The sequence below is a fragment of the Dermochelys coriacea genome, chromosome 1, assembly GCF_009764565.3.
Source record: "Dermochelys coriacea isolate rDerCor1 chromosome 1, rDerCor1.pri.v4, whole genome shotgun sequence".
In the NCBI taxonomy this organism is placed as follows: domain Eukaryota; kingdom Metazoa; phylum Chordata; order Testudines; family Dermochelyidae; genus Dermochelys; species Dermochelys coriacea.
The window spans coordinates 290,598,733-290,614,892 of NC_050068.2; the positions used below are offsets into that span (position 1 = coordinate 290,598,733).

Sequence of the window (16,160 nt, forward strand, 5' to 3'; positions counted from 1 at the left end):
CCTCTGCCCTGTCCCAAGATTAGAAGCAACTGCCTTTGACTCTGTCTCTCTCAGACTTGCACTCCCATTTCAAACCAATCCAACAATTTAAAACACATCTGAGCCCCATTTCTTCCCTCACTCCCTTCACTTTACACCTAGGAAACCCCTAGTCCAAGAATCTACTGGGACTAAAGTGATCTGTAAAGGTAGCTGGGCCATTAATCTTCCTTTTGTGCCACTGCTCTTCAATACAAAGGAAGCTCAGAGAAGTCTAAAGGCCCAAACAGAGACGAGTGTTTTAACTCACAAAATATCTAACAGTTTTCTGGATATGACTACTGCAGGGCATCTCTCATGTCTTCTATGGAGAGTTTCATACTGGGTGGGGTGTTTATGCCTCAGTAACCCCTAATGCATAAGCCATCAGCACCTTCTGCCATAACAGTACCGAGGATTACTTACTAGCAGTGTTTACTCCCTTCCATTTTCATAGTATTTTTTTAAATATACTTGTTGTTTTTATTATTTATTATTTGTATTACTGTAGCATGTAGGAGCCCCATTAGGCATTGTACAAACAGAACAAAAACAGTCCCTGCCCCAAGGAGCTTACAAACAAAGCCTAAGATAAGAGACAACAGCTGGACACAGACAGATGGGGAATATTAGGAAACAATGAGGCAAAGGTGGTCAGCATGCTAGGCAATGGTCTGAGCACACAAACAGCCTCACTTTTGTCAATTTTTCTGTATGCATCAGAGCAAAGGAGAGTTTTGAGGAGAGATCTGAAGGTAAATGAGACAGCTCTGCAGATGTTTATGGAGTGCTCCTTCCAAACATGAGGGGTAGCATAGGAGAAAGCACAAAAGTGTTTATTTGAAGATGTAACAAGTGGGCAGTGGAAACTGGTATCACGGGTCGATCAGAGGTGAGCTTTGACATTCAGTAGTGAGTGAGAGATGATAGGTAGGGCGGGGACTGCCTGTGAAGGGCTTTGAAAGTAAATACAAATAGCTTATGTTTGATGCGATAGAGAAGGGAGATCCAGTGAGGATTCAAAATGAGGCTATCCTGCATGCATATTTATATATTTTCTAATGTTGATGTGTATATATTTAGAGGTTCAGACTGAAGCAGATATCATTTAGACACTTATGTGGCATTTTTAAGCAGCTGGTTGAACAAACAAATAAGACAGTGACTGGATAAGCCATATAAGCAGATGGCTATTAAGTCAATTTGCAGATCTTGATGTTCGTGAATTTAAAAAGATGTACACAGTAGACTGTGTTTGGAATTAGGCACTACCCACCAGATTTGCTATCTATATAATCTGACATGCTGTCAATGCATATTCTGGGGCTTTTAAAAGAAAAAGCTTAGAAAATTGTTTCAAGAAACAGTAAGGGCTAATTCTAAACTGTTCAACATCTACTTAGTAGATGGATCTGTCTTTGGTCACAAATCATTAGCACAGTAGAGCATGACAGTCACTTAGAGCAGCAATGAACTATCATGTGAATGAAACTGCTGAAGTTGCATATTATGGCTCAACAGTTTATATACTTTCCATTGAAAGAAAACATGGAGTACTCATAAAAGTTCTACAAGCCCCAAAATTGCCTGGAACTTTTTTTTAAAAAAATGTATTATATACAAAGTGGTGGGTTATGGAAGCATGCAAATAAAAACTTGTTTTTTGGCTAAGACTTTTATAGCAACTATCAGCCCTGGTCTAATTTTTTATTAATAAATTTTATACACCTCTGACCTGGTCTCTTTCTATGTTTCCCACCCTCATTGCTCTGCCGAGAGACGATTTAATAAGGGTGGCACTTTCTCCAACATGTCTCCCTGCCTTTTTCCATGCTGTCCCAGCATTTGGAATGCCTTAATGAAATCTACTCATCAAGCTTCCATGGTCACTCTTCATATCATTCCTAAGAACTCCTAAGTATTACTTAGCTACAATGTGAGAGAATCCACATTTTAAATGAAATACAGAAGTGTAGATGCTTCTGGGTGGTTATATGCCTAAACTGAGAAACCTCAATTATATTTCTGTAACCTGTGTCCTTGCCCACCCCTCTTTCCTGACATACGTTATTTCTCCAGTTTTCCCTCAGTTCCATCATTCAGATTTTAAGCACTTCGGCCCAGAAAGCTGGCACTGCATGAAGCTAATTCCTGGGACAAACCACTAGACCTTCTCACACTTTCTAAACATTGATTTTTCTCTTACCTGGTTTCTAGCAGGAATTTTAGGAAGCCTGGACTTAAAATAAATTAGCTTCCTTATTGTTCCCTTTTGATTTTTCTCACCTAGCCGTGCTCTTCAATAGCTCCTTAGCTTCCTCCACAGTTCTCATATGTTCTTCCTTCCCTGACAGAAAACAGCTTGCTGAACATGGCTAGACAGGTGACAAGCTGTGCCTCTCTCTTTCCCTATTCCCTTCCTTCCACCCTCTAGACCAGGAGTGGGCAAACTACAGCCCGTAGGGACGCACCCAGCGCTTCAGACATTTTATTCCAGCCTTTGAGCTCCCACTGGGGAGCAGGGTCCAGGGCTTGCCCTGCTCCAACACTCCAGCCAGGGAGCGGGGTCAGAGGCTTACCCCGCTCTGCACATGCCATGGCTCCAAGCAGCAGCAGCAGCAGCAGGTCCAGTGTTTTCCCCAGGAATTGAAATTGGGGGGGTGTTATCTTTGAATTTACGGGGCGTGGGGGAGGACTGATGAGGCGTGAGACCATTAGGGTGAAGGTTGGCTGTATGGCATCATAGTAAAAACTGAAAAATGTTTCATGACCATTTTATTAGATTTAACTCATGTTTTAAAATCATCACACAAATTAAAGTTGGCTACTCAAGCCTTCTATGAAGCACTACATCTACATCCTTCTTGGTTTGTTGTTATAATTTTGCACAACTCTGTTAATGAGCTTCTTGAATGCGATGCGTTCATCTTTGGTGGCTTCTCGTGTGACCGGTACTTCCATTCCTTCAATTGATATGCTCATTAGTTCATTCACATGATCAGGCAGAAGGCGACTTCTTTCAGAACACAGAATTCTATTCAATGATGCAAAGGAAAGCTCAACTGTAGCTGTTGTGACTGGGAGTAGCAAGAAATGAATTCCTACTTCTTTCATCCCAGGAAACATAGCATAAAGATTGGGTTGAACCACTCATGATGGTAAAAAAAGAAGTTGAAGTCAAATCTTCATTCATCTGTCATATGATATTCCACCCTGTGTTCAAATTCTCTATTCTGTCCTGAGCACATGGCAGCTCTATTGCTGGTAGTGCCTCACTCCACTCAACTGTCAGTGTTTTATAGGACAGGGATTTGTAAAAGCTACATAGAGGTTGAGTGGAATCTAGAAGTTGCTGTTGTAGATTTTTAAGAATCAAGTCTGTGTACTTTTTCAGGTGGCTTAACAAACACTTCTTGTCCTCTTCACTTAAGGATTCGATATAAATGCCTTCATTAGTCAACTTCTAGACTGAAGTCTTTGCTTCTTTCAGTACTTTTTCAATGGATAGCTCTCTGATCCAAATGTAGCTTCTATTGCTGGACAAAGATCTACTACTGTTGTAGCAGATGCCTGGATGGCATTGTTTAATAACCCAAGTGGTTTCAACAGTAGACTTACAAAGGAGAGAATGGCAATAGTCTTTTCTGAATGTAGTAGCAAAAGCAATCCACCAGCCTCACTACTTAGATCCATCCCATCTTGGTAGATACTTTCCAAAACCACTAACAACAGCTGGAGTAATTTTAAGACAACAGCCAAGGACTGCTCATGAGAAAGCCAAAAGACTTTCCCAGGTTTGACTAATTTGAACTTCAGTCCCAGTGTATCTTCTATATTTTCCAAGATATTCAGTCTTTTTGGACTCTTGCTGAAAAAAAAATATAAATGAAGACATTAAATTTATAGCTTTTTTAATGTCTTTTGAAGAGTCTGCAGCTTGTACTAGTGCTAGTTGGAGTAGATGGCCTCTGCAGTGTGTATAGGAGAGATTAGGGTTACACTTTTCTCTGAGAAAAGCTTATACTCCCCACGGGGGAGGGATAGTTCAGTGATTTGAGCATTGGCCTGCTAAACCCATGGTTGTGAGTTCAATCCTTGAGGGGGCCATTTAGGGATCTGGGGCAAAAATTGGAGATTGGTCCGGCTTTGAGCAGGGGGTTGGACTAGATGACCTCCTGAGGTCCCTTCCAACCATAATAGTCTATGATTCTGTCTTCCAGAGAGACTTGCAGCTCTATCAAATGTACAAGCAGCCATCTGTTTGGGGTCCAACTGACAAACATTTAACTATTTTAAGATTTGGGTTGTCACAGATGCAGCCGATGGGTCTTCTATAACATCTTCTTGAACATCTAGAAATGCATCTACTGGCCTACGACTGACATCAAGATAATGTAAACAATGACTTAATACTTGATGCCCATTTGCATCGGTGTATTCATCAGCCATGTATGCAAATCTTTTGGATGTGGTGAGAGAGTTCTTCACTTTTTCAACTGTTGAGTCTTTCACTGTTGCACTAAATGCTTCTAGCCAGTCAGCTGAGTTTCTTTTAGAAAGATAGTGACCATTTGCTGGTCTTGTTTGGAACCAGTGTTCAACTTAAGGATGAACAAGTCACAATACACTTAACATTGACCTCCAGTTTATAGTGTGTGGTACCTCTTGCTTAAATAGAAAGTATGATGCCACAGCCATGTTTGTTTGCATGAACTGCATTGTGTCTCCAGCATTCTTAACAGACTCATTAACACTCACCAGTGTTGTCCTTGGTCTGTGGAGACTCAGAGTTCAGAGGTGCTTTCACCTGAGTTCACCCCCCCGGTGGGTGGGGTAAGAAGGCACCTTGCTTGTTCCTCCAGCTGCTCACTGTTCGCTCTCACCACTGTTGTTCGTTATGCCACTGTTCACTCCATTGCTCTGTTGCCAATGGCCCTGCACCATCACCTTCTGCTGCCATCTGCCACTGTGACCCTTGCGAGTTAGTCTCTTGAGGTTCCACACAGCTCTCAGTGCTTCCAGCTGAGCTGTCGGGGGCGGGGGGGGGGGGCGGGGGGAACCTCACTGCTAGTGCAGACTGGGCTGTCTTCCACAGAAACACTGTCCCACAGCAGGTCATTATCAGTGATTTCAGCTGTAGTGGTCACTTACCAAAACAAAAGACTATCTATGGAGCCTAATCAGCTCTATCTTTAAACAGTGGAGAGGGGCAAGTCGAATAGTACTTGTGACTCAGGTAAACCATCAAGCAAAACACCAGCCCCCACCCTCTCTCTTGATGCCCTCAATCAGCACAGGCTAAGTAGACTTCTACTGCCCTTTACTTATACAATAAAAATAACATTTCATTACCTCCCCCACCTCCATATTCAAGTGATTTGTAATCCAACCCCAACCAAAATCTATCACTTGGGCAACACAATTCTGTTTGCTGGATATCTAGGTAGATTAGGTGTGAATGTAAATATAATCTGGTTATGAAGCCTTTCCCCACAGCCCCAGCTCATCACTAGCTGTCAGGGAGAGCTCATTTAGACTTTGCTTACAAATCATAGTTTGAAATTATTAGGTTGGCCAACATCACCGACATGAATGCACTGACATTGTCATGAAAAACAACAGCTGTATAAGGAAGCTAGTCTATGTTCATACTTTTCAAATCTATTATACTTTTTCAGACACACGTATTTTATCATACATATTATATGCTTTTAAAGTATGTATTAATGTTTCAATTTCAATTCAAATTTCCAAACAATCACTAAATTGGCAACACTGCATGTAACCAGTTCACAAAACTGGGGGGGGGGGGGGTAATTGGGAAATCCCTGAGCATGTCCCCCCTCTGGCTCCTACACATAGGGGCAACCAGGAGGCTCCACATGCTGCCCCTGCCCCAAGAGCCAACCCCGCAGCTCCAATTTCCTAGAACTGCGGCCAAAGGGAGCTGCAGGGGAGGCGTCTATGGATGGGGCAGCGCACAGAGCTGCCTGGCTGCCCCTCTGTGTAGGAGTTGGAGAGGGGACATGCCGCTGCTTCCAGGAGCTGCTTGAGATAAGCGCCACCTGGAGCATGCTCCTCTGCCCCTCCCATGCCCCTGCCCCAGCCTTGATCCCCCCTCCTGCCCTCCAAACCCCTCGGTCGCAAGCCAAAGCACCCTCCTGAACCCCCAACCCCTCATCCCCAACCCCACCCCAGAGCCTGCACCCCAGTCGGAGCCCTCACCCCACCTCACATCCCAACCCCCTGTCCCAGCCGGGAGTCCCCTCCCGCACCCTGAATTCCTCTTTTTTGGCCCTACCCCAGAGCCCGCACCCTCAGCCAGAGCCCTCCCGCACCCCAACCCCCAATTTTGTGAGCATTCATGGCCCGCCATACAATTTCCATACCCAGATGTGGCCCTCAGGCCAAAAAGCTTGCCCACCCCAGCTCTACACCCAATTATTAAAATAAAAGGAGAGAGAGAGAGAACTCCAATACCTGGCATTGACAGAGTTGTACCACTTCTTCACTAAACTCATTTGCTTATAGTGTTGTATCCACATCCTCCACTCCACATCCTTCATCTGTTTGTGTTTTCAGGACAGGGATTATTTCTTTTCTGTATTTGTAAAGAATCAAGAACAATGGGGCCCTACAACATCATAATATAAATATTTACTCCTACTACTACTAATAATAATAAAGCTCTCTTCCATGTGTCCCCTGTGAAGCATCTAACATATTTGTTCTAAGTGCTTGAAATAATATATAAAATAAAATAAAAACAAAGAACAGCTCCAGAAATAATACAGGGATGACACTTGCAAAGTCAAATTAAACTTGCAGTTTTTCAGACAAAAAAACCCCTGCAGCTCTTAGCTGGGACAGTAATCAATACAGAATCAGTTTTGCAGGATTTCAAAAGAATGCACTGGACTATAAAATGGATTATAAGAGTATAAAACCTCTATTTATAGCAAAGCAGTCTACTACAAAGTATCTTGTCACCCACTGCTACAGGATTATAGTTCTTCGATTTCCATGAATGCTAATGAGAGTTTAGTGTAAAACATCCTGGTATAGGGACAGCAAAATAGATCATTTTCCAATTGTTTCCCCAACTTTAGCGTAACTAACCTACTTCAAACTAAGGCCTTTCCACACATACACACAGTAGCAATTTTAGTTAAATTGGTTTAGAACAGTCATTCTCAACCCACGGCCCAATCAGCACACAGCTGCAGCCTATGTGACATCCACAGGGCCATACAGATAGTACATATATTGTGTGGATGCGACCCACACAACACAGAGAGAGCTGCATATGCAGCCCATAATGGTAAATAGGTTGAGAACCATTGGTTTAGAAATTGATTGGTGCAACCCGTGTCTGAACACCCTTCCATTGGTTTAAGCATGTCTACACACACACTGATGCAACTGGATCAGTTTCTCAAGTGATTTAATTGGTACAAATTGTGTTTAGACAAGCCCTGAGTTAATAGGTGGATTTTACATATACACAACAACAATATGTCTATACATCCATTTGTTATAGCAGGTATGCAATATCAATGACAACACCTTTTGAAAATTCTACTGCTCAATAAGCTCCCTGCATGTTCGCACCATGACAAGACACAACAGGTAGTACGTTTGATATTTGAAAAATGGCAGTTTTATTGCATCTACTAAAAATATGGAGAAGGTTTAAACCCCTGGTGAAGGATGAATGGAATGATAGGATCTGGTATATCCTGACTATGGATAAACTGATCAGTAACTATTTAACCGACAGGGGGAAAAAAGAGTAGGAATAAATGGTCAGTTTTCACAGTAGAGAGAGAGATAAATAGTGGTGTCCCCCAGGGATCTGTGCTGTTCCACATATTCATTAATCATCTGAAAAAAAGGATCAACACTGAGGTGGCAAAATTTGCAGATGATACAAAATTATTCGAGATAGTTAAGTCCAAAGAAGACAGCAAAGAGCTAGAAAGGGATCTCAAAAAATTAGGGGACTGGGCAACAAAATGGCCGATGAAATTCAGGGCTGATAAATGCAAAGTAACGTACATTGGAAAACATAATCCCAACTATGCATATAAAATGATGGGGTTTAAATTAGCTGTTACCACTCTAGAAAGAGATCTTGGAATCATTGTGGATCGTTCTCTGAAAACATCTGCTCAATGTGCAGCGTCAGTCAAAAAAGCTAACAGAATATTAGGAACCATTAGGAAAGATGACAGAAAATATAATGCCACTAGATAAATCCATGGTATGCCCTCAGTTTGAATACTGATGCAGTTCTGGTCATTCCATTTCAAAAAAGATATATTAGAATTGGGAAAGGTACAGAGAAGGGCAACAAAAATTATTAAGGGTATGGAACAGCTTTCATATGAGGAGAGATTAGAAAGAACAGCACTTTTTTGGAAAAGAGACAGCTAAGAGGGTATAGTGAGGTGGCTACCCTGCTCCTAAAACAGAAAGGATTAAAAGCAGCCCTGGAGAGAGCTGTGACTGGTGATGGCTGATTGTGGAAACAACCACAGCTGGGCCATGCCCCAATCAGGCCCCAGCTGGCCTGTATAAAAAGGCTGTGAGCCAAAGGCCCCAGGAATCTCTCTCCAGGCTGGGAGAGAGCAGGGCCTGCCTGACAGGGTACTGAGGGTGGTGCAGTACTGGGGAAGAAGCAGGCTGAGCGTGGGCGCTCCAGGCTGTAGGGCCTGGTCCAAGGCCCAAAGAGGAACTGGGAGGCAGAGGAAGGCAACAGGTCTGACCCCCCTTGCCTATGATGAGTGGCCTTTACACTGCAGTCTGCCCCAGGGAGCAGGGGCTTGGTGATGACTGGCAGTAGCCCAGACTGAGGCAAGGTGGGGATAGTGGGTTGGCGCTTCCCCAGGAAGCGAAGACCCAGAGGCAGAGTGTGGAGGTACTGCCAGGGGGCAAAACCCCAGAGGAAGGGGCACTGACGTCTGTGAGGGACACGGGGGCCAGAGCTGTGCGGATCACCGGCCTGCAGATGGTGCTCCAGGCTGGAAACGAGCTAATTCCCAATGACCAGCAGGAGGCACCGCAAGGGTGAGTCCACTCCATTACAGAAGGGATATAATAGAAGTCTACAAAATTGTGAAGTGTGAAAAAAGTGAATCAGGAACTGTTTACTCTTTCACATAAAATAAGAAACAAAGGTCACCCAACACCAAGAAAACTAAAGTGCTCCTCCAGCAGGCTCTGAACCTTCAGGATCCTGCTCCTGTAATCAAGTTCAACACAAGGACCCTGAGGGACACTGAGCACTTCCCCCATCTCAGTAATTATCTGTCACAAAAAGCCGACATTGATGAGGAGATTCAGCACCACCTCCTATACATCATTGCAGCTATCAGACGTATTTGAAAATTGACATCAAGAACCAAACCAAGCTTCTCATATACCAGGCTATCATTATTCCCGCTCTCCTATTGGGTGCTGAAACCTGGATCATGTACAGTAGACACCTCAAGGCTCTTGAATTATGCCATCAATGGTGCCTCTGCAAGAGCTTCCAAATTAAGTGGGATGACTGATGCACCAACATAAGTGTCCTGAACCAAGTCAAAACCTCTAGCACTGAAGCTATGATCATCCCCCACCGACTCTATTGGGCTGATCACGTTCTTTGAATGCCAGACAACTGACTCCTGAAGAAGTCAAGTCATATTCTCACACCTGAGCCAAGACAAACAGATGAGGGGAGAGACTCTCAAAGCCAACATGAAGAAGCGCAACATTGACAGATGCAATGAAGACAATAGGAAATGGAGAAATAGAGGAAGGAATGCGCTGCAACCCAACTCAATAATCCAGATCTACCCCCAACTGTGATAATATCTATGGATCCCTGACTGGTCTTATTAGCCACCTGCAGATCCACCAGCGATAACTGGTTATCATTTCATGGAATATGATCATCCTCGAACTCCAAGGGATTGCCACCTATTGTATTGCAAATAGTGTTGCACTGGAAAAAATGTTACATTGAACTGCTACATTACTGTAACTTGTCATGTTTTGAATGAAAATGCATCATTCATTCTATATTTTACGTAACTGAATAACAATGAAAAAACAAAACTGCATTTATTCAGACAAGTGCTCAAAATTAAAAGACTATGTAGACAGATTTTGAGGAAACTACAGAGTATCCACTGCAATCCTATACACATAGCAATTCAACAACTGCTAAAATAGTTTGATTCAATTCATCATCTCTCAACTCCACAAGTCAAATGGCAAAGCTGTTCACAATTTATGACCAGGAATGATAAATACAGCAAAAGACCAGAAGCCAGGAGGGTCTAGTGTTCTAAGTCACTGTGTGATCACAGGAAAATCACTTAACTTCTTTGTGCTTCAGTCAGTAAAAGCAGGTGTGCATGCCAACTCACAAAGAGCATGCAGGGCATTACGTTTTTCTCATATTGTTTTAGAAGTACTATTGCAATAAAGAATATCTTGCAACTGTTACTACTGTTTCATTATCTTTTTCTGAATACATATTAAGGTTTAAATTTGGCTAATTCTTGTGGGATTAAAATCTTAAATTATGGTTCCCACAGCAAACATACTTGTTTATATTGCACACAAATTCACACTAACAGTGCTGAAATCTGTCTCACTACTGACAGTTGAAAGAAGGGGAATCACTTCCTCATAACTGTGAATTTCTTGACTTGTATTTAAAATTTTAGTTATACATACTGTATATACACCAGAATGCAACCTGATGAGAGATTAAAGCAGTTACACAGACAAAATGATTAACTGGCACCATGTGTGCTCCTTACTGGGAGAATGTACGAAATGCTACCACTTCTCTTAAGTGGCTTTCAATGCCTTCTGGTGAGGGGTTAAAACTGACTGGTGGTAGCAGGCCTGAAACAGAGAATTTTTTTTTTGTCCAGGGAACTCTGGCAGAAGAAGGGAGATGCTGCACATGTTCATCATGGTGCTATCATCAGAGAAACTGTACAGGGCTCTAATTTAAATTTCTGTAACCACAGAGGGATCCCACAATCCATCTGTGATGGAATACTTCCCTGTATTCACACCCTCCACACTACTGTAATAATCTTTGTACAAAGTGTGCCTTGTAAGATATCATTTGAAAGCTCATAATTTGCTAGTCAGTATTGTTCCAGTAAAGTTTGTGGCAACACATAATGTGAAGTTTTAAGATTCCGCTGCATGATGTTATTACCACATGTTCCAAATCCCACAGCCCTTCCCAGGCAGAAAGCAGGTCTGCCCTAAACAAAGGAAGGGATATATGCTTGCCTTGATTTGCATTTAAGCAGTAACAGAGTCATCAAGCAGGGAAGGAAAACAAACAGATGAAGAAAACCAGCAGGGAATATCCTTCCACCTAAATTCTTTGTCCCACAGGTCCCAGCTAAAATGTTTTTCAAGAGGGGGACTGAAACTATAAAAAGGAGGGACACGCAGCCCAAAGCACCCCTTTTCGCCCCCTCCCCCATTGCATTCACTGCACCTGAAGCAGCCATAGGATTCTGAGGGAGGAGTCCTGACCTAAAGAGTTTGATCAGTAAGACTGCCAAGAGCAGGTGGTGAGAATAAAACTTTTGCTTTGAATTTAATGTTTTTATATTAGCCTCCAGGAAGTGTTTGATCTTTATTTTTCTCGTAATCATTTCTGACTTTCATACCTCATTCCTCTCCTCACTTAAGAGCTCTCTTTGAAGTTAATACATTTGTTTCATTGTTTTTAGTTAATCCAGTGTGTTTAAATTGAAGTGTCTGGGTAACTCCATTTGGGGTAACAAGTTGGGACCATATTATTCCCTTAAAGGAATAATGTACTCAATATATTTGTACTGTCCAGGACAGGGCTGGGCAGTACAGGATATACACTTCTGGGGAGAAATCTGGGACTAGGAGTTGTTGGGGTCACCCTGTGGAAATCTTCAGGCTGCTAAGAGCCAAAGTGTGGCTGGCTGGCTGCAACACACACACACAGCGCGCGCGCGCTGGAGCGACTTACATGCTGAAGGCCGTTTTGTGAGCAGTCCAGGCTGAAAGCTACAGCAGCAAGGCATTGTAAAGGGCACCCCAGATTACAGGGTGGGGTGACACAGCTACTCATTAGTCTGGATTGTACCCTGGTATGTCACACCATCCCATTCTTAAATTTTATTTTGGAGCCTCTTTTGGCTACTGGTACAATTATAACTAGAACACTAATAGCCAAAAGATTCAAATACAGAATTTTCACTCTAAAATTAATATTTTTGTATTTTCTCTCTGTACCTTCTTCCTCCTTTCCCAATTTTTTTTTAATTAATTTCTCTCCTCTTTTAGAAATCTTTTGGGTCCCTTTCTCATCCTGGGATTTTTAGTCAACATTCCCTCCCTACTTTAGGGGTTGTTGTTTCTCCTATCTTGGTATTTTTGGGGCACCTTACCCTTCTGGTTGGTTTGAGGCAGGGAGATTCATGCATTTCACCTCTCCTTAAAATCCCTTCTGGATTTTTGTTTGGTCATTCTCCTACTGTGGTCCCTTCAGAGAGTGCACTTGTTCTCACTTACTCTATTCCCCAAACTCACAGAAGGGTGCTATCAACACCCCTAGTGTTGAAACTGGTGAAAAAGTAGCCAATTTCACCCTCAGGAGCTACAAAGACCACTGTAAATCCAACCCAAGATAAATCAATTTCACTCTTCCCCTACACAGTTGCTTAAAGTGCTGTAAGTGAAACGGCCTAGACTGCCTGAACTACCCTGGGTTTCATTCTGGCACAGCAGCAGCAGCTGTATCCTTGCCTGTACACTCACCTAATATGGAATTTTCAAGATGCATTAGGAAAAGGGGCATAGGAAAACCTTTCAGCCAAAACTGAACATTTGCTGGGATGTTCTCTTTTGGCTACAACTGGCATAGATCGCTTCCTCATGAAGTTTTTAGATGTCTTGCATTGAAGATTTCTTTTTCATTGTGCTGTCCGAGTGAAGTTAATGGTATTCAGCAGCCAGTCTTCATCTGTTTTATTGTCATTTTCTGGTACTAGTGAGGTGTGTTCTGTCAGGTGAAACTTATAATCATTTACTCTCCCTGGAAGGAACAGTGAATCAGATTCCTTCAGGAAAAACTTCCAGACTCAATGTGTAAAGTTACTCATTTATCCTTTGGATGGGGTGGCACTTCTTAATAATGTAATTGCATTGCTATCATGTATATATTTTGCTAGACTGCTACTTAAGGTTTAAAGAGATCACTATCTACTATTGATAATACAAAATAACTAATCCACGTGTTTGGGATAGTCAGGTGGGAAACTGCATAGTAGTCCGCTCTTAGGCCTGTCTTGCCTATACTACAGTCACAAGTTGAATCATGTTTAAACATCGAACTTACTGAGAAAGCCACTTCCCCGTCCAATGTGAACAAGGATGAACCATGCCATTAAGCATATTACAAAATTTTGCTATACTAGGACTTAAGTCTGCACAGCTAGGGAAACTATTAACAACTTGCTAATAAGAACGGTCTTTGAACATGTTTCTGGCTAATTTGGTTTCAATTTTCAGGCCTTAAACTGTGTAATTGAGAAAAAGATGCTTTCCTCCTAATAACAGTATTCCAATATTGTGTCTTCTCAGTCCTCAGTCGCAGTTGTGAAGGATACTGAATCCTTAACAGAGATCTTTTCTTCCAAGTTTTAAACCATCTCCATAAAAATCAGTTCCCTCCTCAATTTATCAAGCTTCACTTCCTTGGAGTTTCTGCTATAACACACCTACTAACTGTCCAGTCACCTAGAGAGTCCTGTAGCATAGATGGGGTTTTATCCTGTAGAATCTGCTTGGGGTTTTATCTATTCTACAGCACAGCTCCCAGCGCTCGGAGCCTGTCTACACTAGCGCTTTAAAGCGCTTATACTTGCTGCGCTCAAGGGGGGGTGATTTTTCATACCCCTGAGCCAGCAAGTTAGAGTGCTATAAAATGTAAGTGTAGACAAGCCCTTTGTAGCCAAAGCCAAAAACCTAAGCCAATATGGTTGACAAAAGGTGACATGTATAAAACTGATGGTTTGCTCTTTGTGCAGAGAAATGTATGATTACACTTTTCTTCCTAAAGGATCCATCTGAGGTGACTTCTGAACCACCAAAGAAATAGAGAAAGGAAAGTAAACCAAGAACTCAAATTCCAGATTGATTTATACATAGTATGACTCCATTGACTTAAATGACTTTGTGAAAGTCACTGCAGAATGTTGCACAGAGATCTCTCTCTTAAGTGGACACTTTATTTTCTGTAAATCACAATGTGTGGATGACAGTGAATAAAGATTCCACCTATAACAAAGATTTTTTTTCCAATCCCAAAGCAGAGATTCTCTGTTTAATTTATCTAATATTTCTTTTTCTGTAACCCAGATTTTTGCTAGGACAGACACTTACCTTCCTGGATTATTTAGCAATGTGATTAGTTGTTCGCCATATTTAATTCCCTATACAGATTAAATATCTTTTTGTAGTCTGTTAAATATGTTTTTCTAGAGTGAGAAATCTCTAAAATAGCGCAGGCCATTACTGTATCTTAAAAACTAGGAACAAATGCCTGATTAGGATTAAAAGCCACATGAAATTTATATCCTGAATCAAATCTCAAAAAGCAATGCAACTAACAAGACTTGCCAGATAAGTTGCCCAAGCACCATGACAAAACTGCAAAGGCATGCAGCAGGGAAATCAAAAGGAAGGAAAAAAATAATCAAAAAATGAGACTGTAAGCACTGGTAACAAGTCAGCAAGGACAAAAATATAAACAAGAAAGATTCTTAGCATTAAACACTGGATTCAAAGTAACTGGCATTAGGCCACAGTGTGGGTGGATTCCAAGCTACCATTTATGGACTGCAAGCCATCAACAGAGCCCCATATCACTAAGGCAAACCATCTGTATACTGTAGATATTTTGCTTGGTTATCTTTCAGAGCAGTGTACTTTTAGAACCATCTTGATTATAAAAAAGGGGAAGGTTAAGGGAACTGACAAACCATGACATATGCAATATAAGGCTCAAGCTGTTCCTAAAGTAAGGGCATAGGCAGCTCAGCAGTCTCTAAAAAAAAATATTGTACATCCATCTTAAGTCTAACACTTATTTTACAGAGGCACTAATTCCAAAATACAGTATTCCTTTATAATTATTGTGCCTTGTTATTAACATTCACGAAATATGGTAAATGTTGACTAGAGCATCCCACTATTATTCTAGGATGCCAACTTGTGCTAGGCTCTCAGCTCCAAAGGGCTCGGCAGTAAGCAGGAACAGAGCCTTACCTACCAAAGGCCGAGTGACTGGATCCACTCTCAGTTTCTCTATTTTGTGTGTTTACCTTTGGAAGACTTGGTTAGTTTGCTGTACTACAAAGAAAGGCAGCGAAAGGCCATCTCCCTCTTTCCCCTAAGAAAGGATGTGGGGCTGATACAAACCCTGCAGAGACCGGCACCCTGGGGTGAGCTCAGGGTGGGCCTAGCCCCAACTTCCAAAGGGTCCCACCTTTCTGGTGCTGCTCCTGTCATTCTGCCCACGATCCCCACGGGCTCCCAGGGCCCAGTCCCCTCCTGCTGAATATGAACAGCTTATCCAAGCCACTTGGGGCTACTCGTTTCCCCCCCCCCGCACTGCAGGAGTTGCTTTCGCATTTCCCCCCCCCCCCCCCGCATCATCTCCTACCCCATCGCCGCCTCTCTCCCCGCCCAGCCCCAGCCCTGCACCACCCCCACGCTCTGAGCCCTCAGCCTCCCGCCCCTCGGGGTCTTCCCCGCACCCGCGCGCAGAGCCATCACCTCCTGCGCACCGCGCGGGGCGGCAGGAGCCTAAGCGCCGCCGGGCCGGCTCTGGAAGCGAGGCGGGCAGGTGGCTCCCCGCCCCGGGGGGCTCGGGCAGGGCCCCGGGCCTCTTACCTGCTGCTACCGCCACAGCGGCCGCCAGGCAGAGCGAGAGAAGCGGCGGCCGAGCGCGCATGGGGCGGCCCCGCCAGCAGCTCCCTTCCCACCCCCGGGAGCAGAATGACGGGCCCGGCCGCCCCGGGAGGCATGACGGGAAATTCCTGGGCACCGGCAGCTAATGCCAAATATGAGCATGG

The 16,160-nt window shown here is 43.1% G+C and overlaps 1 protein-coding gene across 7 annotated transcripts in view; it reads right to left on the bottom strand.

Annotated features, from left to right (window-relative positions):
• The window catches only part of MSRB3 (methionine sulfoxide reductase B3), a 161,874-nt gene extending 145,714 nt beyond the window's left edge, over positions 1-16,160 (bottom strand). For 2 of the 7 annotated variants that reach the window (XM_038387559.2, XM_038387550.2), the window contains exons 1-2: positions 15,979-16,129; positions 6,499-6,619 (exon numbers count right to left, since the gene is read on the bottom strand). Coding sequence is in view for 1 of the 7 variants with exons in the window: in XM_043493854.1 (XP_043349789.1) it covers positions 15,862-16,039 (178 nt within the window). In the remaining 6 variants the exon portion in view is untranslated. Of the gene's footprint in view, positions 1-6,498; positions 6,630-15,861 lie in introns of those variants that run through there. The other 5 variants (XM_038387553.2, XM_043493854.1, XM_038387555.2 and 2 more) reach the window with 5 other exon arrangements.